Below are 24,263 nucleotides of genomic sequence, written 5' to 3'. Positions count from 1 at the left end.
TACACTAATCTGGGGAATGGGGGGAAATTGTGGTAAGAAAATAAATAATGAAGACTGGGAATATTACTTGAATAAACATGCAAGCCAATAATCAGTGGGGCTAGAAGAGCCCTTGTGGACACTTTCTCCATTCTGACCACTCTGAAACAGCACAAATGTTCCTAGAGCTGCCCAAACAGATGTTTGTCTAACCAGTAGTCTTTAACTGTCTTCACAAATGAATTGCTATTTTTTCCCACGGTAACTTCTTCCAGTGTTTACTTATCTATATGGTTGATTCTTTTTAATCTTAACAATGCACAGATTTCACCTTTTGCCAATTACATTTGTCTTTCTCTTAACAGATACAGAGAATACCTTAACAACATACACCTTATGAAAACCTCTTCCATATTAGTGATCACTTGCACATGTCATTTCAGCATGCATATTTCATTCCAATTCTCCAAATTAATGAAAAAAAAAGAATAAATAAATAAAAAAAGGAGGGGATGTGTGCTTTTATTGATCTATAAAAGAATTCAAACTCTTACCATAATAGCATTATTCAAACTCTCAATGAGTCCATTCTTCATTCTCTCAGTCACCTTATTACTGAAAATATGTAATACACATGGACCCAGGCCAGTCCTTGCAGAATCACACTTTACTAAACTATCTCAAGTTGACCCACAATAGTATAAATAACAATTCATTAGGAAAGTTATTTTTCTGTGAACTCTATTTTCCCTTAATACTAAGTTAACTATGCTTCTCAAGTTTGCTTATGAAAATGTCCTCCTCTCTGTGTGACATACTGTGCACAAAGTTAAATTATAGAATCACAGAATGGTTAGGGTTGGAAGACTTTTAAGATCATCTGGTTCCAACCCCTCTGCCACATGCAGAGACACCTTCCAATAGACCAGGTTGCTTAGAGCCCCATCCAACCTAGCATTAAACACTTCCCAGGAGGGGGCATCCACAACTTCTCTGGGCAACCTGTTCCAGTGTCTCATCACCACTCTCACAGTAAAGAACTTCTTCCTGATATCTAATTTAAATCTACCCTCTTCCAGTTTAAAGCCATTCCCCCTTGTCCTATCACTACATGTCCTGGTAAAAAGTCCTTCTCCAGCTTTCTCGTAGGCTCCCTTTAGACAATGGAAGGCTGCTATAAGGTTTCCCTAGAGCCTTCTCTTCTCAAGGCTAAGCCCAGCTCTCTCTGCCTGTCTTCTTAGGAGAGGTACTCCAACTCTCTGATCATCTTTGTGGCCCCCCTCTGGACTCATTTGAGCAGGTCAGCATCCCTCTTTTGTTGCGGTGTCCAGAGTTGAACGCAGTACTTCTTGTGGAGTCTCACAAGAGTGGAGTAGAGGAGCAGAATCACTTTCCTTGACCTGCTGGTCATGCTTCATTTGATGCAGTCCAGCATACGGTTGGCTTCCCAGGCTGCAAGCCCAAACTGACAGTTCATGTTGAGCTTCTTGTCAACCAACATCCCTAAGTCCTCCTCAGGCCTGCTCTCAATCCATTCTCTACCCAGCCTGTACCTGTGCTTGGGATTGCCCTGACCCAGGTGCAGGACCTTGCACTGGCCTTGTTGAACTTCACAAGGTTTGAGCTGGCCCACCTCTCAGGCTTGTCAAGGTCCTTCTGGATGGCACTCCTCCCCTCCAGCATGTTAACTATACCACATAGCTTGGTGTCATTAGTAAACTTGCTGAGAGTGCACCCAATCCCACATTTACTACTGGAACAGGCAATTACTATTTCATACTTACTTCTGTTGATTTAAATTCACATCTTAAGTATCACGTTTCTTACTTTCTCATAGTATTTTTGACCAAATTACTTCCAGCATTCAGATTTCCAGCACTCTTCTTCACTATTAAAAGTCACTAGTTATTTCTTTCTTTTAACAAAAAAAAAAGGTCTTTAGTCTTTGATGCTATACAAAAACTTGTTGGAGTGCACCTTGCCTTTTTGCAACAGGATGTTTGTTATTTGGACAAAGGAGCAAACAGCCATTCTGACCTAGAAACCACATAAAAAATCATCTGGCCAACAACCAGACCTTACAGAACTGAGAAGGTGTGACTTTCATAGACGGATAGCAGCAATGATTTCCCAGTACTCCTAGTTGAGCACTGTTACAAGATTGTCCTAAGCATAGGTCTAGATCTCAGAGCAACCCCATGAGACTATATTCAAATTCCTCCTCATTTACTTCCTCCTGTCACTGAAGATTCACTCTCACCACCAGCCAGAGGGTGGTGTCCATACCAAGGACAGAACAGTATTTCGACTGTTAGCAAGCAATAGATGATCTGAGATTTACAGGCTGGCCTATAGATCTGTATTGTAGATACACAGAGACTCTCCACTACAATAGTAAATTAGAGAATAAAAAAAAATGAGTTTCACTTAGAATTAGCAGCGAAAACAAAAACATAAAACCACTTCTCCTGGTTATTTTTTTCAACCTCTCTATTTTAATTAAGTTATAATAACTATTTGGGTTTGTAGTAGTATTCCACCACATCTTTATCTAAATAAATGATAGGCAAATAATTTAGTATCTGACCAAGCATCACTTTTGCTCCAGGTATGGAAAATCCAAACTCTTTGACAATGTGGATGAATACACAGAAATCTGAATTACATCACTATATTCACCTCTGTCCTCACCAGCATTAAGAGCAGGACTGCCTCCTCCCTTTGTTGCAAATCATAATCTTACTAATAAAATTTTACTTTCCCCCCCCCTTTTTTTTTTATGCATGTTCAAAGGAATGTCATCTACTTCCCCCTTTAACCTCACCCTTGGAAACTGTCCTCATGTAGCTCATACACAATCCACATGACATTCAATTATAGTGTCTTCCTGGAAACCCCAGTTTCCCCAGCCTGGCTAATCACATCTTTATTCTTCTTGTCTCAACCAAGATCCAATTATAATCTACAGATACATGCAGAACATACACACTAGCTTAAAACACATTATACACTGAAACACAAAACCAGGTGAAAGGATGGATGAGGCCTCTGCTGTTTCCAAGAGTAAGAGCTGTTAACCTAAAAAGAGGTGTTGGTGTACCCAAGCAAGTGAATCTGGCTCATGTTTCTTCATCAAAATAAGCATTATCTTTCTATGGGAATGCAAACCAGAAAAAAAATCATGGAGGAAAACCTCCTTTAAGCTTTCTAAGGAGGAATTAGCTGCAAGAGTTAGTATGTGTTAAGAAGCTCTCACGTGAGAACCTCTCTATGGGTGCAACCTTAGTCTTAAGACACACATTAACAACAAAGCCATAACACACACCTAGCAAGAAAGGATCATAAGTCAGATGGATAAGGGAGAAAATGAATGGGTCTTTCTGATTTCCCAGTATAGTGCAATTTAATAGCTCACAGCCCACAAAAGAAGCATTTCTGCTCAGCTAGCCCACTTCTGCACTCTCAGTTACACATTCCTATTTCCCTGGGGATGTAGAAATCTGACCTGATTGAATATGCCCCTGAGGAGCCTGATCTGACTATGTAATGGGCCCTTCTTTGAGCAGGGAGTATTACAAGATGTCATATGTCCCTGATAACCTAGAATATTTTTATATGATTGTATTTTAACTAATAGTTTCAATTATTAAGTTGATATTGATGAAAGCTACAGAGACAAAATTAAGTAGTTAGAGTGCTTGCTTACAATTCTATCAAACATTTAAAATGGCATTGACAACTTTTCTGACTAACTGGAAAACAAATATAAAAATTGAAGCACAACATCAGAAGTAAGGAATACAGATGACTGGATATCCTCCACAGGAATCTTTCTTCTACTGAATTTTGGCATTTTATCATAACTAAAATTTTCCATGGAAATAGTGCAAGTATAACAGATCTTCTGACAACAAGCATATGCTCAGCCCGCTCTGCAAAATGGTCTTGAAACCAAAATCTGAGTTTCAGATCCACCGCTCCCAGTCAGCTCTGGGAAGAACTTGGAGATACCAGTCCCTAAGTAGTCTTGCTCTAAAAGTCCCCTTTTTTTACAGCTCAGAGAAGCAGGTGTTCTGAGGATCACAATAACTAAGAAGCCAAACAGCCTAAGAACCTGGAAGCCTTATCTGGGGCTTATTCAGATTTTGCTTGCTCATTCACTCATATGCAACAGCAAAGAAATAAAAGCTCAATTTTCTAGCCAATTGTAGCAAGGATCAAAAATGTCATTATAAACTTGCATCCTTACAAAATGGCTACAAGCTATCATGTAGCATTTCACAATTCTTTGCCTCGTTATTGTCTGGTTTCATTCAGTTCACACTTTCTATTGGAGCTTTGCAAAATTTTTATCTATTTCTCTTCCTTATTATTCCAAACAGTAGACTGGAAACACCATTACCAAACTGGAGTGGTTACTGCTTGTGTGCATTTGGTCTCTCACATATACATTGTCCATTTGTGCATGTGCACAGTTAGTAAAGACATGTTAATAATACAGTGCTTTTGTTGTATTAAGATTTTTTTTTTTAAAAGTACTAATCGAGTTCCCAAAGAAGACATTTTCCCTGGTCTCCAGTTTTATTTTTCATTAACTGCTTCTAGGGTGCATGTAATTATTATGTTTCTTATTTTCACCTATTTATGTGGAGTTCAAATTGATGATTATTATTCATTTCTCCTGCAAAGAGCTAAACATATTCAGTAAGAGAACAGAGGGATGAATTTCTTTACCAGTTATCTTTTCAGAATAGTAATTCCTCCTCTATAATATTAAGGTTTTGAAAAAAATTAGAAACATCACTGTTTGATAGAAAAAATAACCTTAAATTATTCCTCAGTACAGCCCCTTTTAAACAGGTGGGTCATCCTTCTTCTCCATCTTAAGTTTTTTTTTGCTGCTGGTAATGAAACAATGTTCAAAACCAACTGGAATAATCTACGATGGCAAAGATTTTCCAGTACGTAGGGTAATTAGATGACTCTATTAGATTATTAGTAATATGTTACTAAGCATTGCAGCTGACTGACTTGAGACATTTGTTTTTTCACATACTCAAACAGAAGGAAAATGTGCCAGTTGGCAACAGAGGTTTAGAAACAACCATGAGAAGCAGTTCTTGAGGAAAGCTGATCTTTAAAAGGCCTTTTTTAGCACATCAGACAGAGAAACAACAACTGGAAATTAATCCACTGAAATGAAAGTTAAAACAAAAAGGTTGTTTAAAGTTAAAACAAAAAATGTTGTTTAGGACCACAAAGAAAGATCTGGTTTTATTCTTTAAGTCATGTTTTAATTTTCTTTTCAGAAAGAAAATGGAAATGTGGAATTTGGATTTGGATCCCCAATATCTTTTAAATCACTGTTTTAAGATATGGCTGAATAGTAAAGACAAAGCATTAGAATGTTTTATGATATAGTACTGATTTCATTAAAAGAAATCATGAGCTGTTTCACATAAAACTCCACTGTTCATTCCTCATTTTTTTAAAAAAAACAAACCAAAACAATAGAAGTTAGGCAAGAAATTAAGTTGAAAAGCCAGTTGAGAACTATGCAGATATCTCCATTTCTACCAAAGAGAAGCCACCCCCAGTTTTAGAAATTAAGAACTGCAGCATCGCATAGATAGGTGGTGTTCCAGTAAACTACATCTGAGTAATTACAAGAAAAAGCATTTGCTTTTTACCATGGAGTAGACCTCAAAACTCTCGCTGATGAAATTCACAGGGACAGCCTTTGATCAACTACTTCTCAAATAATTTTTACAAGGAATTCAAAGTGTCATTTTAACTTTTGTTTTATAACTGGCACAGAACTTACCTTAGTAACTACTCATCCTTTTACCAGCCCAAGGTGGCCAGAGATTATTTAAATTAAACAAACTTCCTTTTTACTACTTTATGTAATTTCTTGTCTGTCCTGGGTTCAGCAGTAGCAGTCATTTTTCTCCTTCTTGATAGCTGGTGCAGTGCTGTGTTTTGACTTTCGGCCTGGGAACAGAGCTGATAACAATGATGTTTTGGTTTGGCCAAGGACTTTGTGAGGCTCATGCTCTGCCAGGGAGGAGGGGAAGCCGGGAGGAAGCAGAGACAGGACACCTGACCCAAACTGACCAAAGAGGTATTCCATGCCACAGCACGTCATGCCCAGGAGGTAACTGGAGAGTTACCCGAAAGGGCTGCGGGACTGCAGGGTTGGAGGAGGTATCAGAAGGTGCTTGGTCGGGCAGGGGCGGGGCAAGTTATCGGTCAGCTGGTGGTGTGGTGTTATTTCTCTTCCCTTGTTATTTCCTTTATCATTATTATTATTGGTGGTAGCAGTAGTGATTTGTGTTATACCTTGGTTACTAACCTGTTCTTATCTCAGCGTGTGGGAGTTGCATTCTTTTGATACTCCTCTCTGTCTCTCCGGGAGTAAGGTGAAGGAAAAGAAGGGGGGGGGAGTGAGTGAACGAGTTGCCTGACTGGGTTTAAACCGCGACAGTTCTTTTTTTGGCACCCAGCGTGGGGCATGAGGGGTTGAGATACCGACAGATCTGACTGGATTAATAGTCACTTGTCACAGTGCTGATTTATTGGCTCTCAGAGTTGTTCCTCTTGATCTCACAGCTTCAGAATGTTGTAACTTACTTAGCGTCGGTATTTGCTGTGTTACTGTTTATCAAGTGTGGGGCTTGGGCTAAGGTTCTTGCCTCACTGTACTTTATGGCAATGGCTTGTAATACGGGCGGGCTCCAGCAGCAGGGCGGGACGGACGTGGCCGTGGACTTGTACCTGGCCGTCCGGCTGCTCTTCACCAGCCTGGCCCTCGTCTTCGCCTCCGTCTTCGTGAGGCTGCGGGGAGCCGAGGGGGAGCGGCCCCGGGAGCCGGCGCCAGCCAAAGCGGCCCGGAAGAGCGGCCCCGGGGACCAAGCTGCGGCAGGAGCGGGGCCGGAGGCTACGAGGGGACGGCTGCCGGTGGAGGAGGTCGGGGAGGTCGAGGACTGGAAAGAGGCGGCTGCCGAGCAGCGGGAGAAGGCGGCGGAGGAGCCGAGCCCCGGGCCGAGCCCAGCCCCACGGCCGCCCGCCGAGCCCCAGGGGGATGCAGGAGACCACGCAGCATTTCTCAGCAAGGCAGAGGAGGAAGAGCTGAACTCAGAAAAAGAGAAGCTGGTTGTGGGAGAGCCGGCAAGCACAGCAGCTACACCATCCCCAGTGACAAGTACAGCAGCATCAACTGAGAGTTCTGAAGGTTTTGAATGGCCTTTGAGTATCCTTGGGACCTGCCTGCTGATTTTGATGGGGATCAGCATGTTGGCACACATACAGAGTGTGTTCTACCCACAACCATTTTGTCTGATCTCAAAAGTTAAGCAGAGTCAGGTTTGGGTCTTGTCTGGGGTTAGATGATGATGCAGGGGGACCAAGAGGTTTTCCCGAAGCTGGACAGTCATGAGTGGCAGGGTGTATGGGACAGTATGGGCAAGTATCTAGTCCACTGGGCCCCTCCAGTGCTTTGGAAGCGTCAGAGATGGAAGGCAGCTGTATGGAGTCCCCAGCAACAAGCTGCAGAAACTGCTGAAGGGGACAGTGAATTATTTTGAGCCTGGTGGGCCCATGGCACTTCAGGCCACCAGAGCAGAGATGCAACATAGAGATGGACTCATGATCGAGGAGTGGACTTAGTGATGAACGTTATTGTCCAGATTATTCACGAGTGTGAACAACGCACACAGTCTCTCCTGCTCTGAAAGACTGTTGCAAGAGAGAGCCTGACATCATGGACCAGATGGACTTGGCAGCATTATAGGGATTGGTCCATGCACTAAGAAAATGATCTCTTTCTCTCGGTCTGTGTGTGTATATGGATATATATATGTGGGAGAGCGATGGTATATTGAAAATGTGGGATCTGAGCATGACGTGAATGGTATGAAATAAGGGGTGGATAATGTCCTGGATTCAGCAGTAGCAGTCATTTTTCTCCTTCTTGATAGCTGGTGCAGTGCTGTGTTTTGACTTTCGGCCTGGGAACAGAGCTGATAACAATGATGTTTTGGTTTGGCCAAGGACTTTGTGAGGCTCATGCTCTGCCAGGGAAGAGGGGAAGCCAGGAGGAAGCAGAGACAGGACACCTGACCCAAACTGACCAAAGAGGTATTCCATACCACAGCAAGTCATGCCCAGGAGGTAACTGGAGAGTTACCCGGAAGGGCTGGGGGACTGCAGGGTTGGAGGAGATACCGGAAGGTGCTTGGTCAGGCTGGAGGGGGGGCACAAGTTATCGGTTGGCTGGTGCTGAGGTGTATTCTCTTCCCTTGTTATTTCCTTTATCATTATTATTATTGGTGGTAGCAGTAGTGATTTGTGTTATACCTTAGTTACTAACTTGTTCTTATCTCAACCTGTGGGAGTTGCATTCTTTTGATTCTCCTCTCCGTCTCTCCGGAAGTAGGGGGGATGAAAAGGGGGGGGGAGTGAGTGAACGAGTTGCCTGACTGAGTTTAAACCATGACATTGTCCTACCCTCATTACCAGAGTATCTTTTTATCTTCCATTAACAAATAATGGGATTTACTTTACATTAAAAGAAACTGGCAGCGACATCCAGGAATCTGCACAGACTTTGGAATTTATTCAGATGTTTACAAGCTGCATATTGAAGTCAGCACGGACGTCTAGAGATCATCCAGTTCAACCCACTTTTCAAAGCACAGTCAACTACAGCCAGTTTTGTTTAGGGTTTGGGAGGGGGAACTCCACAACCTCTCTGGGAAACCTGTTCCAGTGTCCTTCCACTCTCACATAAAAAAAAGGAAATTTCTTCTTATTAAAGTGCACTTTCCTGTATTTCCATTTGTGCCCACTGCTTCTTGCCCTGTCACTAGGAATCCCTCAGGCATGGCTATCTTTGTGTTCCTTACTCATTCCCATCAGATATTTGTACACATTGGTAAGATTCCCCTGGAGCCTTCTCTTCTCCAGGCTGAACAATCCCAGCTCTCTCAGCCCCTCCTTGTATGGTCAACACCCCAAATCCTTAATCAGCTTCATAGCCCTCCACTGGACTCTGTTCAGTATAGCTGTGTCTCCTTTGTACTGGAGAGCTCAGCACTGGACTCCAGATGCATCTCACCAAAGTCCAGTATAGGCAAAGAATCACTCCCTTGATCTGCTAGCTATGATTTTCCTAATGGAGCAAATGAGCCTTTTGGCCTTTGCTCAAAGAGCACATTTGCTAGCTCATGGCAAATTCAGTGTAGGGCCACCTAGTCTTTCCCTTTGTTGAACTTCATGAAGTTCCTTGTGAGCTGTTTCCTCCTGCCTGTTAAGGTCCCTCTAAAGGGCAGTACAGCCAGCTGGGGCACCAGCCATTCCTCTGAGATCTGTACTAGCTGCAAGCTTGCTGACAGCACTTGCTCCCATCATCCAAGGCATTAATGGGTTAAAATGGCACTGGACCCAGTACTGACCCTAGGGATATACTGCTAGCTACTTGCCTTCAGCTGGACACTGCTGCTGATCCCAAGCTTTTGAGCACAGCGCTTTAGCCAATTTTCAATCTACCTCAGGCTCAACTTATCTACTCCATAATTCTTCAGTTTATTATGGGAGACAGTGGCAGAATTCTCACTAAAGTTAAGTTAAACAACATTCAGAATGTTATCACAGTGAACACGTGTTTGAAGATTGCATATATAGAGATATTTGGGGTATTGTAGGTTACATACTTAGCCATTAAGAATTTAAGAAATTCTGGATTTGTTTAGAAAAAAGTAATTCTTTCATTAAAACATTAGATTTGGTCTTCATTTGTCTGCAATATCAATATTCTATTAACAATTTCTAAACTACCAATAATCAATCTTAATGAGAATTGTTACATAAACAAGAAGTAAATACCTTTCAATCTAAAACAGAATGCAACTTAGAAATGTATTCAGATAACAAAATCAGCTGTCCTATAAAAAGGATAAAAGAACAATATAAATGCATTCTGAAACACCAGACTTCAACAGTATTCATGGAAATGCTATACAAACATTTAGAAAATTATCAGTCTTTAAAACTCTTCAGAAAATAGGAAACTGGTTAGGAAAAACCTCACATAATGGCAATCATTTTCAATTAACTGTTAAAAAAGGAAACAAAAATCTTGTAAATTAAAGTTAGGTAGATACTGAGTTAACAAATACCTTAATATTTATTTGTAATGTGTGTTTATAGCCATCATCAAGGATTTATTTCAGCTTGGGAGAGAGGAAATGCTACTTTATTGAAGGCTCCCTGAAAAAAATTATACTTCAACAACCCAATATATTTCCAGTACTGTCAGGTGTACCAAATACAAATTACTGACTATTCTACTAAATCATATTCTACAAACCCGTGACTCACTCATCATGCTATATTACTTCAATGCAATCCTTCAGTTAAGATCTGATTAAGCCTGAAATAGCTTGGCTCAGAAGCATTAAATGAAAAACAGGGCTTAAGAATAGAAAATCTTTCATTATCTTTATCTAGCTCATGTGCATGAATTTCGGTTCATTGTATGTTCTGTAAGACCATCTATAATTAGGTAAACTTAACTGCAGCTTATTTCTCAACTGTAAATCTATTTGGGGAATTCACAAGACTACTTTTGTCTTCTAAGCACACTAAAAATCTTCTTCCTGAGCAGTTCATATCTAATTTCCCTATAAAACTGTTTGACAAAAGTTGACATTTAGAAAAATAACTTTCAATTACACGTGCTGCATATAAAATGTAAGAAAAGCCACTGCAGCGATGTTCAAAGTCAACTGAACTAAGTAATGAGACAATGTCAACAACAGAATTATGAAAACTGCATATTTTCCTGCATAAATGCCAGCATAATGTGAAATATGGACCAACTTTACCAAAATAAATCTTTTTTTTCTGAAAAAAAAAATTTGATAAATTCATTTAAAAAAACCCGAATAAGAAAAATCTGAGTGGCACTTGACACCACATATCACACACTGAAATTTGTATAATTTATATTTTGCTATACCTGACTTCCAAAATTCTCAGGAACAGTAGGTTTTTTAAAATGTTTGACTGTGGACACTGAAGTATGAACATTTGAGTCCATTCTTTTTACAAAAAGACATGAACAGAAGCCCTGTTTATTGATGTTCCTATATAGAAATATAGAAAAAAGGATTTCAGGAAGTCATCTGGTTAAAAAAAAACACTTGCATGAATAACCAACAGTTATTCTGTTCTTGAAGACTTTAACACAGAATTTCTTTAAACTCCCTGGTTAGTCTAGTCTGCCAAGTTTGGGCTCAATTCTTCAACCAGAGAGCAATTACACAGAACTTTTCAAGATACATTTTAGTGAAAGAAAGTGGAAGTAACCAAAACAGACAAGTCAGACAGTGCCCTAGTCTTTGCTCCCTAGACATCACTGGCTCCCTCCTAGACATCACTAGCAATAATGTGGAGCATTCAAATACTGAAGCATATTACTGAACAAATAATATAACTCTAACAAGTTGCTGTAATCTTCAGCTGCATCATATGTGATTGTTCAGAATAATTTACGTTATATGGAGGAAGTTAGAGACACATCAAGCTAAACAGATAAAGGTACAAAGCTGCATATGAAAATGCATTTCTTCAGTCATAGCTCTTATATTCTTTAAATAACGAACTGAATTATCAATTTTACAGATTCACAATATCATGTAGTCACACACACAATTTCACTGGAAGCTACAATCTACATTTTGGAGCTATGAAAAAAGTTATACACACCTTAGCAGAACTGGCAATCTCCTTCTAGAAGTTTCACCATCATCATCAACAACAAAGGACAAACAATGTGAAAATGCTAAAATACACATATTTAGACACGTAGCAATATATGATCTGTTGACTGGTTGTAGCACTTTTGATCTCTTTAGACAAAATTTTAATACACAACATCATAGCAGCTTTCTATAGAAGAGTGAACAGTAGCTGGTAGGTACTAAGATGTGAAGGTTTAAGTTTTTAAGTCATGGAAAATGTATCCATGAAGGAAATTATACATTCCAAGTACATTTTCAGCATACTATTAAAAAAAAAAAATCATATTAGACTGCTCACTATACCCCCTACTCCAAAATACAAATGCAAATTAGCCCCAAATTAATGAAACTTTAAAAGTGCCAAACACTATTTTCTGAAACAGCCTATGTTCTCCAAAGCCTGACTGAGAGGAACAGGTTAGCTGAACGCTTATGTGAATGAAGAACATAAACTTTATGGTAAATTAGCAGAAACCAAAAGTGTCTGGAGCTTTTTCACAAGTTAGGTTATCTGATTCATGCAGTGTGAATTTTCTCTGAATTTTATGCCCTAATTTTTATTTATGGAGTACCACTCTTTTCACATACATATTACTGACTTCTAGTAATCCACTTTTCTGCAGCTATAGTACACAGATAATTAAGGGAAAATACCCCCAGGAGATACAAATATCTAATAAAAACAAACAGGCCATTCTTTACATTGAAAATACGAAACATTCGCTTTTTAAGATGAATAAAATTATTCTTTCAATTTGAAATGACTCTTTTGGCAGAATTCTTGCTATTTTCAGAACTACCGGAAATGTTCCCCCGAGTACTGAAATAAAAATTCCACTGCTCAGAGCAAGATTAAGTAGCTTAAATGCAAGACACACTGCACCACTGTGATGATAAACCAAAGTGTCTTGTCTTCCCTCTACCCAGGGAAGCATTAAAAGACTTCATCAGGAAACCATAAAGTACAAGTAACATGAAGTTTGAGATATCTGTATTCTTGATGCATCTATATGTCCTTCCACTCTAAAAGAGTAAGAATCGCAATAAAATACCACACACAACATTATCAATCACAGGTAGTCTCTGCATAGAGGCAGGGGGTCTGACCTTAAGCTGTTGTTCAAGAGTACTCAATACAGGAGTAAAGCAAGGCATGAGCACTCCACGGGGCTCAAATTTATGAGCTGACAAAGGAAAGGCCCAGACCATGCTATCAATAAACAAAAAATCCTGGTTTTCCATTCACTTTCTGGTTTTAAACTTTCAATCTTTGAAAAGATCATTAAGAATATCGTTTTTATACATATATTTTCTAATCTCAATGTTTCAGATATTCCTGTGAAACTATTTTTAAAGATAAAAATCTTAAAAACTTTGAAACTTTCAAAGTAAAAACTTCAAAAACAACAATGAAAATGTAAACTGTTTAACTGACATTATTTGACCCTAAAAAACTTACGTAATTTTAGCATAAACCCAGTTAATAAACAGAAGGCTTTGAAATACATGAAAGAATGAAATTACAACTTGTCAAAAAAGACATAAAGTATACTGGCCCAACATGCATAATACTGTGTGTGTATACCTACCCAAATCCAACCAATATACAGAAGAAGCTGAGAAACTACTAAAGCTCAAATATCATGAAACAGCATTCTAAAAGTAATGAAACTTTAATTCAATTTCAGCTATTCAAATCAGCTATCACACCATCAGCATATATGACCTTTCTTTACCAACCTTTTTTCAGCCTTGCCTGAACAATCTAGGCAGTTTTCATTTTATTAAAACCCAAAGGTGGGTGCAGAATAATTATTCAGACATATACCCTTAATGAAGGCAGACAAAGTAGTGCCTGCAATCATCCTAACTGCTGCTCACAACAGCCACTTTAACCCACATTCAATTGCAACTCTATTATCGCTTTTGAACACTCACTTTTTGAGTAAAAGCAGAGACCTCAAAAAACATGGAGTTAGTATCACTACACTCCATCATACTCAATAACTTTAAAGGATGAGTAGAGCCAAGACAAAAGCTTGTCATTAGGAAAATGAAAGTGCCTATTATTAGAACAAAATGACTGCTCCTATGGATACATTTTTATCCACACACTGTAGTTTGATTCTGCTGTTGATAAGCTATCCAAATTTACAGTAGTAATTCTGCTGTTTGATGTGCTGAAATGCAAATATATCCCTTAACAATGTATGTCTGTGAGTAAAATTCAGAGAGATTAACAGTAGTACATGAAGGATTCTGAAATACCAGAAGAAAAACTGCTGCCTTTCAGAAGAATTATAAATATATTTGCAAGTTACTATATGTTTGAATTACTTTGTGAACAGAAAAACTTAAAGCTTCTTGGAAACAGAGGGTGGAGGGGGTCTTTGTTAGTGTAGAGAACATTTTGCTTAACTTTCCATTACACCGGTTCTCTGTGATATAGCCCCTGTGAAAAACAGCTACTTACTTAAAGGCAGGATCTGCTGAAAAGATGTTTCTCTCAGCTTCCAGTAAAAACTAAATTTCATCACTAGCACCAATAGGCCCTTGATTTCACTTGATATCTTTCAGGCTTACTAGAAACTTTGAGAAAAAGAAATAATAGGAACCACAAAAACTACATTCCTTGTACTGTTTCAAATAGTCAGGGTTAAATCATAAGTTCCTGTACATTTATTTAGGCGCTGAGGGCTAGTTTTGAAAACAAAGATGATTTAGAACTTCAACAGAATTCAGGTACTCAAGTCCTCGACAATGATCCTGTTCAAGCTAAACACTTATCAGGCAGGCTGCACCTACCATCAGCACCAGACCCAAGGGCTTCTAAGATAAAACTGAATGTTACCAGCGTCAGCCCAGCTCATAAAGCTTCCTGGCAAACCAGCTTCCAGACAAGTATTTGCAAAGATGGCACAAACCCTGTGTGTCTCTGAAGCCATATGGCTCCTGCCAGCAACACTCAGATAGGGAGAAACCTTAAGAAGAGTAATCAAACCAATATACCAGCAAGAAATGATAGACACAAATCCAGGGGGAAAAAAAAGTCTTCCAAGCAGCTGACAAGTACAGTTAAGTGACTGAAAACAAATCAATTGACAGTGGGTAGGCTAAGTTTTGTGAACCATACACGATCAGGACAAAGACAGGAGCAAAAGCATGCTCCCTGTGGATAGTGGGCAGGGTAAACTTTCCATTCTCACATTCAAGCAGAACTACAGATCCTCTGTACCTTACTCTGGCATGGGGCACATATACATCATGAGAACATCAACATAAACTCACATGGAGTTTTATGTAGACAGTGCAACTGCTTCTGGAGTACAACAGTGTCCCCAAGGAGAGGAACAGAATCACAATGTAGTCCTTAAATTGTACTATGTTAACAAACGTCTGGCATAATTGTAATAGCTCATTCAATTCACAGCCATAGCTTACTGAAGTTATTAACAGAAGAGCTCAGAAGACAATCATAAGTCAGCACTGTCTCCTGGATCCATCATCCATTCTTCAGTGAGGTAGAGTTGTGGAATAAAGTAACTGACACCTGATAATTTTCTCATTGAAAAACTTATTAATCTGGTCTCAGTAACAGCCATAAACTATTCTTGGTGAGAGTTTTTCCACTGAAATATTAATTGTATAAGCAGATCAAGAGCACTAAAAGCTACTAAAAGCTTTAAATTCATTCCTGTCATTTAACCCTAGTTGAATACCTCCCACCGTTAAATCTTTTGTATTTGTTCTTTTCTGCTTCCCTCCTCGTCTGTGTCACCTTGTGCAGACACTTTCTCTTTTTGCCATATTTAAAAAGCTGCTTCCTGACTTGAGAAAGTTGAAGGGTTTATGCATTCCTCTTTTCCCCTTAGTCTGCACTACGTAACCCTAAAACAGTGGTTATTTCTCAAATAGAAAAGATAATCACAATTTCGTTTCAAGAGTCTAAGAATTTAAGACCATTTGACTTAACACTCATGAAGTTTTACTTTAAGACCATCAAGTGCAACCATTAAAGGTTGATGCCCTCCCTTATTGAACTTTCAGCCATGTAACAGCAAACCTCATCCACCCTAGAGCAGATACTGCAATAGACAACTGCTGCAAGAAGGTGGCAAAGACTAACTTTCCAAGCTAACCAGACCTAAAGAAATCTCACATAGCAAATCCCTGTGACAAGCACCACCAGGAAGGTTCAAGAATTGTGTTGCATTCAACAGAAGCTGCAGCTAAATTTTGAGTAAAATATGATAGCATCTTTATTTGGCATAGGGACTGAAAAAGGAGCTTGAATTCACAGAAAATGAAATCAGCTGTGTATTCCACATGCCCCCGACAAATACAGAGAAAATACCTGAAAGTACAGTATCTGTGAAATGAAAAAACATCTGACATGCACAGATTATCTTAGTCCCTACACTTCATTATTCTAACAATAGGATAAGACAAAGAAAACAGTCTTATTAGAACAGCTTCAGACTGTGTTAACTAGTATGACTTGAAGAAAATAGAGGAATTTCAGCTGCCCAAAACCAATAGCTGTATCATACAACTATCCTCTCAAGTGTTTGAGGAACCATTTTGAGGTATCTTTAGACAAGATCAGTATGTGTACAAAAAAATGTTTCCAGAGGAAAAAAATTATATTAACACTGTGTAACCATGTTAATAGTATCTGTGCCAAATCCACTCTATAACAGTTATTTTTAAAACATAATCAAACTTTAATCCTTTTTTAAAAATTCACAGATTAATTGGCCTGTAAAAATGCCAGACAACCAAATTTCTGGGTTTACCAAGCAGCCCCAGCTTTCTAATTTATCAATGAAGTAATTTTTACACTGGCAACTTGGTGCTCTTACAAAGACCAAATCTCTACTACAAATCTCTACACTCTACTTTAAAGTGATACTAACAGTTTACTTAAATTTTAGCACATTGCTATTTAAATTGTTGCATCCTACACAAATGGAGATTACATTTTAAAACTGCAGTCTAGAAAGTGACATTACAAAGACACTCGCTGCCAGCGTATGATGGATTACATCTGTTCTTACTAGTGACTGTTCACAATAAGTATAAACTAACCTAAACAAGTACCTTGTACCTATAATGCAATATTTTCCATAGATTGTGTGATATAATATGATTCCTATTCATTCTGGGGATATGTATTTAGCTTTTGCTTAGATTTATGCAGAAAAATGCTCCCTTCAACCTTTTAAAGAGTATGTTGAGAAATGATGGTTAAACTCTAATTTGCACTAATTATAGGTTAAATTCTAATGTACGCTAAAGTAGGCTTTGAAACAGACATTAAAAAAAAAAAGAAAAAAGAAAAAAGAAAAAGTCTGGTTACCTACATTGTTTATGTATTCAGAAAGCAGGTCTTGGAGAGCTTGGCGGATAGCATTGCATTCAGCAATGATGCGTTCTCGATGAAAATCACGTGTGCAGGAAGAATCAGCTAGCAAAGCCGCTCCACTGATAATAGCTTCCAGGCGTTTCTCTAGTGATGGCCTTATTTTCTCTTCATTTACTACAAGAGGATCCAGGATAATTAAATTCTGGAAAATAATAGGAGTACAGGTAAGAAAAGTCAGCCTAATTAAGCCGCTTTCTTTTTTTTTTTTTTTTTTTTACCTGCATGAACACAGAATCATAGAATGGTTAGGCCTGGAAAGGACCTTAAGATCACCTAGCTCCTAACCCCTGCCATTCCACTAGATCAGGTTGCTCAAAGCCCTGTCCAGCCTGGCCTTGAACACTGCCAAAGATGGAATTACAGTGATTTTATGCTTTCTAGACTTGCAACTAGACCTTTCTGCTTGAAGTACTTAAATTACCTTTGACCATGGCAAATTCCATTTTCCTTACTGGGGCTATGCATACAAGTCATCTGCAGACACAGCCAAGTTGTTTCCGCCATTCAGATCCCACTAGTTCTAAGCCAATATCCATGTTATCAAATCCCACTGGCCTGGATCCAGTGCTAAAATGGCCACAGAGCTTTCAAGCTGAATCTGGTTCATACCTATGCATCTCACAGAACAAGTAGAACAAGATCACATCTACCTGCAAAGGCCACGTTGACATTTCCTGACTATAACTGCCTTGTCTTTGAATCCTTCCTCTGATTCCTGTTTTTGCTGCATGAGACTCAAGATTTTCATCCTCACCTTCAGTCTCTCCTACACCTGTATCTAAGCATTTCTTCTTCTACAAGGCATTTCACTTCTGGAAACAAAAATGCTATTTGTCTACCTTTATAAATATGCATGCATTCTTACCACTGCAGTATCTATTTGGTCTATCAGTCTTTACAACATCCTACTCTACAACGAAAAGCTATCAACCCCATTTTACAAGAAAAGAAATAAGGCCCAAACTGCCAGGTTCATGGCCATACAGAAGGTATTATCTTAAAATACGCAACTGTGTGACATCTTCCCAGTTTCTCAACCAGCATTGTTTCTCCTCTTCAAGTGTTGACCTTGCTGCTGTAAAAAAAAAAAGTATTTCTTCTTTCAAACTCTTTCCTGTGTCTGTCCATGCTTCTTGAGGGTTATCTGTCTTCTTTATGCTCCCATATAATGGGCCTGTTTTGTATACTTACCTTGTCAATTCTTAAAAAAGATACGTATCTTATACTAAGCTTGTAATGTCTATATACAATTGTGACACTGTGTATGAGCTTACTACTCAATAACATTCCATATTTTATCCAAGTATCTCAGGCCAGACTGTCAGCTTTGTTTGAAAGAGAGGTTCAACACCCCCAAAATTTAGTCTTTTAGAGATCAGGAGGGCCTCTTTATTTAACGCAAAACCAACCGTGCTAGCGTACAACCAAGAATGTTAACTCATATTACACAAGCAGTCTAGTTCTGCTGATTTTTAGTCTGATAGAATCCCGCACTGTGACAGAAAGTCATTGCTGCTACCTTTAAGAGACTGAATATGGGCAAAGATCAAAACAGTAGCTGTTGTTCAACAATTCTTTTTTTTCAAAGGAAATAGAAATAAGTGTCCTTTTGCTTTTCACTACCTAGGGTAAACAAAAGCCATCAGCCACTCTGGCATAATAAATTAATTACATTTATGTGTCAAGCAAATCATCTAAAGAAAAAGAAAAGTAGCAATATTTTCATGAAATGTGAAAGTAAGTATACTCAAGCTTCAGCATTTCAAGAAATTCAAACTAGTAATTTTTAATCTAACTGAACATCTGAAACAGTGTCATTACTGTCAAGACCACCAAGCCTATATTCCATTCAAATTCGTTCATCTATTAAATCCATATGTGGTTCCAAGCTCTCAGAGAAAATATTAAACAGGCAAACTATGCCATATACCCTTAAGTGGAATTTACGTCAGGTAAATCAGAACTTATCTGTGTGTATCCAGTATGTACCAGACTACTTTTAAGCTGGAGAACTTCAATTGTATTTTAATTTAATGTCACAATTTCAGGTACTGTCTAGCTGAGGGAATTCTAAGAGCAGTGAGTGTTCTAGCAGAGCATCGTAAGATAAAAGCTTAAAAAGCTAGGAAAAAGGACTTCAGTTACCTTGAAATTTTCTTGTTGGTTATTATTAACATGCTCTTACACGCTAGGTATGATTTAGGAAAAGGAAGACTTTGTTACATTTCCAAACCTCACATGTCATCTGAAATGTACAAGAATTGTTTTGAGACAGCTGGGTGATTCTCCAGAAAAACTAGAGAAAAATCAGACTTCATAATCTGAGTATTTCCAAAGGAAACCAGTGCAGGTTCTTTCTGCATTACAGTGTTGTCCAAATGGAAGCTTGTATTTCCCAGCTTGCAAGCTCAGTGTAGGTTTCTAAACATTCCACCTCCACTAGTGTTCCACTGTTTTGAAGTCCTCCATCACAGTTAAAGCATTTGAATTATTTAAGTAGTTTCAGCACTTTGGCCCCATACTTACTACCTATTAACATACGTACTGGAATATAAAACATACTTGTCGGAGCAAATCCAGAGGAGGGCCATGAGGATGATAAGGGGGATGGAGCACCTCTCATATGAAGACAGGCTGAGAAAGTTGGGGCTGTTCAGCCTGGAGAAGAGAAGGCTGCGTGGAGACCTCACAGCAGCCTTCCAATATCTGAAGGAAGCCTACAAGGATGCCAGGGAGGCACTCTTCATCAGGGACTGCAGTGATAGGACAAGGGGTTTAAACTTAACAGGGAAAGTTCAAGTTGGATATAATGAAGAAGTTCTTTAATGTGAGGGTGGTGAGGCACTGGAACAGGCTGCCCAAAGAAGCGGTAAATGCTCAGTCCCTGGCAGTGTTCAAGGCCAGGCTGGACAGAGCCTTGGGCAAAATGGTCTAGTGTGAGGCATCCCTGCCCATGGCAGAGGGGTTGGAACTAGATGACCTTAATGTCCTTCCCAACCCAAACCATTTTGTGATTCTATGAAATAAAATCAGTGGACAATGAGCCTTCTTAACTTCTGTAAGACCTTCTGTGGCCTGAAGATCTGGGATTATGTTATGCTTTGTACCAGAAACTGGGACTACATGAATTCTAGCCCTCAAATTTCTATGGATAATGACTAGAAAGAAAAGGTACTAGTGAAATTCTGTCTGTCTCCACATTTTCCATATTGAATTTTGGAATTTTCATACCACTGCAGTGATACTATTACAATTTTCTGTCATCTCTATTATGAGAGACTATAAAAAGTCTAAAACTAAGTTATAGACTTGTTTCAGCAACTGACAGGATAGACCTTTAAAAGGTTTATGAGTCTGTGTCAGGTGTTTATGCGCATCTAGCAGATGCAACCATAGATTAAAGTATTAAGCATGTACTTCCAAACTTCTGGACTTTCTCAAACCAATGGTCACCTATCCAGATACACATAATAGACTGAAAAGGAGTTCATATGCAAGCAGAAGGGAAAGCATAAATATTTTAAAGATGAAAACCACAGCTGTTTGTATATCCATAAAAGCAACATACTAACCCCCTCTTTGTATCTCTTATTTCCTAATTGAAAGGTATAAAAAATATGTTGATCACGGAAATATTAATCTCACATGCAACTTTGAAACCAAAGCCAAACTGGGATGGAACAATAATTTGCTCAGTCACAAAGCCAAAAACAAAGGAAACAGGTAGTCTACTGCCTCCATCTTCTTTTGCGGAAGTAGAGAAGTTGGAGCCACTTAAGAACTACTTGGTAGTTACAAAAAATTTAACTTCTGTACTCTTCAGGACAGAGAGAAGAAAAGCTGAAATTTTGTCAGTACCTAGCAGACCCTGAAGGCTAAAATCCAAAGAAAAGAAAAAGTGCTTGGATAGAATAAAGATGGCTCGCTCTTCTACTCTGAAACATCTCCATATACCCTAACCTCTTGCTGGCAGTGGATGAAGCCAGACTGGCTCTCCCAGACAACAGCACAGAAAGTCATTTTGCTTTAGTGGGCAAATTCTTAATTATCAATGCCTAGAGTCAGGTCTGATAAGAGCAGTAATACAGATCTTCATTTTGGCATGAGAAACCTTCATTTTCTGTAATAGTTCCACAGAAGAAAGGAAATGTACTTGAAGACACTTTTCTGGAAGGGTGAAGGTAGTGAGGTACTGTTTTTTTTCCACAAAGATAGTTTAGTGACACATTAAGAGGATTAGTATCAGGCATCCATTTTTGCCTCATTTCTTCTCTTTGTGGAGCTTTCTTACAACAATAAGATTACAGGTGAGTGTAAAGGAAAACTGCACCCAACTTAGCTGGAGGTAAGCTAAGTTACTACATGTCTCAAACACAATATGCATTACATGAAATTATGGAAATGCAGTAAAGGAATTCTTTTCACAGAAAAGCTAAGAAGTGCCATGAAAGACTGAAATGCAGCTGAAATTAACCCCTTTCAGCTGTCACCTCTCTAAGAGAGAATGCATAACTTTAAAAGTAGAATCAAAATAGTTCTCAGCAGTAGGGCCTTCATTACTTTGGCTATATCCAAAGACATAGCAAAATTAAAATTAAGTTTTGACTAGCATATTGATATAGATTTTTAAAACTACATAAAACTAGTCATTAATGTTTAAACACTTATATTTTAAATATATATATAAAATAACTTATTACACTCAATAGATAGTTTTAAAGTAATCTTATACATAAAAGACTCAGACTCATCCACAATAATCTAAGAATAATAAAGGAAGGCGTTTTAAGATATAGTCAGTTTCTAGAGGTCAGGACATTCATTCCTGATGTGGAAGACAGCTTTATTTGTGGTAGAGATCTGAGATTCTGTCTCCCTTATTCACATTACAGTCCTTAATACCAAAGCATTCTGTGCACCTCACCTCTACTGGAGTTGTGCCACTTGGTTACTATTTATTGGAGCAGCAACTTCACCGTTACGTACTCACATCTCAAGTAAGCACACTTAATACTAGGCTATACATAAAACGTCCATAATAATGTAAAACACACCTGCCAAGACGCATCTCAAGTAAGCACACTTAATACTAGGCCATACATAAAATGTCCATAATAATGTAAAAAACACCTGCCAAGTAGAATATTTAAGTGTTACTACAAAAAGAAAAACCTTCACTGATTGTGGAAGACTAAGACACACCTGACGCCTACAGCCAATTAGCCATTTAGCAAAATCACTGCCTTCAAATTTCATACAAAATGTGAGAAGAAATGTATTCTTTAGGAAGTTCATGCAAAGATGGGCAAATAATAATAAAAAAACTACTACAGTTCATCTCTATATTTAAAAAAAAATAAATAAATAAAAATCCAGGCAATAATAACAAGGAAAATAAGATTTAAGTGTCTGCTCACAGATTAAATACTTCAAGCAGTTGCATCAAATATTTATGATCGATACATCTACACAGAAAAAAATCCAATTTCCAACCAATTAGAAGACACCAGATACACAATTAGCAGTATCATGGTTTTGCTTTAAAAGGGCTAAACAGTGGTTAGCTACCTCAGTTCTTAAGGACAATTGGACATTTAAAAGGAGTTATTAGATCTATATTTGCTCCCTCACTGGTCTTCTGATGCATGAAAAAGAGAGATCATGAGTATCTACAAACCTCGTTATATTTCCTGAGGGTTTGGATTGATTTACCATATTTTAACATCTCATATGTAATTTCTCTGCTAGATAGCCAGGATCTTTAAAGGACCACATATCAGATGAATATAGTGACAGAGAGTCAGGCATGAAGACTTGTATCGTTTTGTGAGAAATCTCATATTCAGAAGATGCAAGACCAGTGAAAGGCATTAGATAATGTACATTCTTTTAAAACAAATCTTAATATGCAATTAAATTTATAATGTTATGATTTTGTGTTTATTTATGAACAAAAATGGTAGTTATATGGAGCTTTTAAGAGAAATTCTTGATAATCTACTGATTTAATTAGCTGCTCTAATTTTACTGACGGTTTCCTCACCTATAAATCTGTAATAACTTTCATACCACCAGCACTGGCAAAGGAAGAATGACACTGCAAAACATCTAGATACTAGACTGTTGGGTAAGCTCCATGATACATTTCCACACTGTAAACATTTAATGAGATTTGTTCTTTACTAGATTTGTGATTTACTACAATCTATCTATCAATCTATTTCATGGCACTGTATTTGGCATAAGAAGAAGAGAAAAGTTTATTTCAGGTCCTTAGCCAATAGAACTTTCTGTGAAGAAATAGAAGTGAAACCATCTAATTAATAAAATCATTTTAAGAAGTTAAATGCTCTATAAATTGTGCTTTATCTAACCCACACAGTTTCAATTCCCATTTTTGCTACCTAGGTAAAAATATATTTAGAACTCCATAAACAAATGGTTTTTTTACAACAGTCAGACTTCTATGTTCTTATGTTTTCGGATACAAACAAATTCAATCCAAAAGACATTTTTTCCCCCCATTTTGTGATTATTGCAAATCTTAAGCACTTTAAAACAATAATAAATTTAATTCATTTGTAAAAATCATTAAAATGGTACTGCTTACATGCAGTCAAGATGAATTAATCTTCAGTCATAAGATGCAATCTTTTTGCCAAATTTAGGTTAAAAAATTTTAAGTAAAAGAGGTAAATAACAGCTTTCATCTAAAATACATAATTTGTCATTCAGAGTTTCATGTATATAAATCATGTATTACTCTTAAAAAGTTAACCTTTTTCTTTCATTTATTAAGAAAATAGATTAGAAACTGTAATTTTAAAGCCCAGTGTGAGAAGCATGTAAGTATGACATATGACATGTAATTGGAGTCTGTTCCTTTGGGGGGAAACTTTGAGCATGACTGAGAGGTCTGTTTTGATCAATAAAGTGCCACTAAAAGATCTGAGTCATATTTCAATGTATTTCTCTAACCTTTCATTGAAAATCTTAGCCAAAATCTATTACCATCAGTCAAAACATTAATCCTCCTGAAAATGTATCACAAAGTT

The 24,263-nt window shown here is 38.1% G+C and overlaps 1 protein-coding gene across 1 annotated transcript in view; it reads right to left on the bottom strand.

Annotated features, from left to right (window-relative positions):
• The window catches only part of CTNNA3 (catenin alpha 3), a 453,492-nt gene that overhangs the window by 359,239 nt on the left and 69,990 nt on the right, over positions 1-24,263 (bottom strand). The window contains exon 5 of the mRNA XM_062633965.1: positions 17,147-17,350. Within this exon, the coding sequence (XP_062489949.1) occupies positions 17,147-17,350 (204 nt within the window). The remainder of the gene's footprint in view (positions 1-17,146; positions 17,351-24,263) is intronic.

This window comes from Pezoporus occidentalis, unplaced genomic scaffold (genome assembly GCF_034315485.1).
Source record: "Pezoporus occidentalis ecotype Australia unplaced genomic scaffold, CSIRO_AGI_Poc_V1 ctg41, whole genome shotgun sequence".
NCBI lineage: Eukaryota > Metazoa > Chordata > Aves > Psittaciformes > Psittacidae > Pezoporus > Pezoporus occidentalis.
Note: the sequence above shows the minus strand (reverse complement) of the source record. Positions and strands in the feature narration are given on the sequence as shown.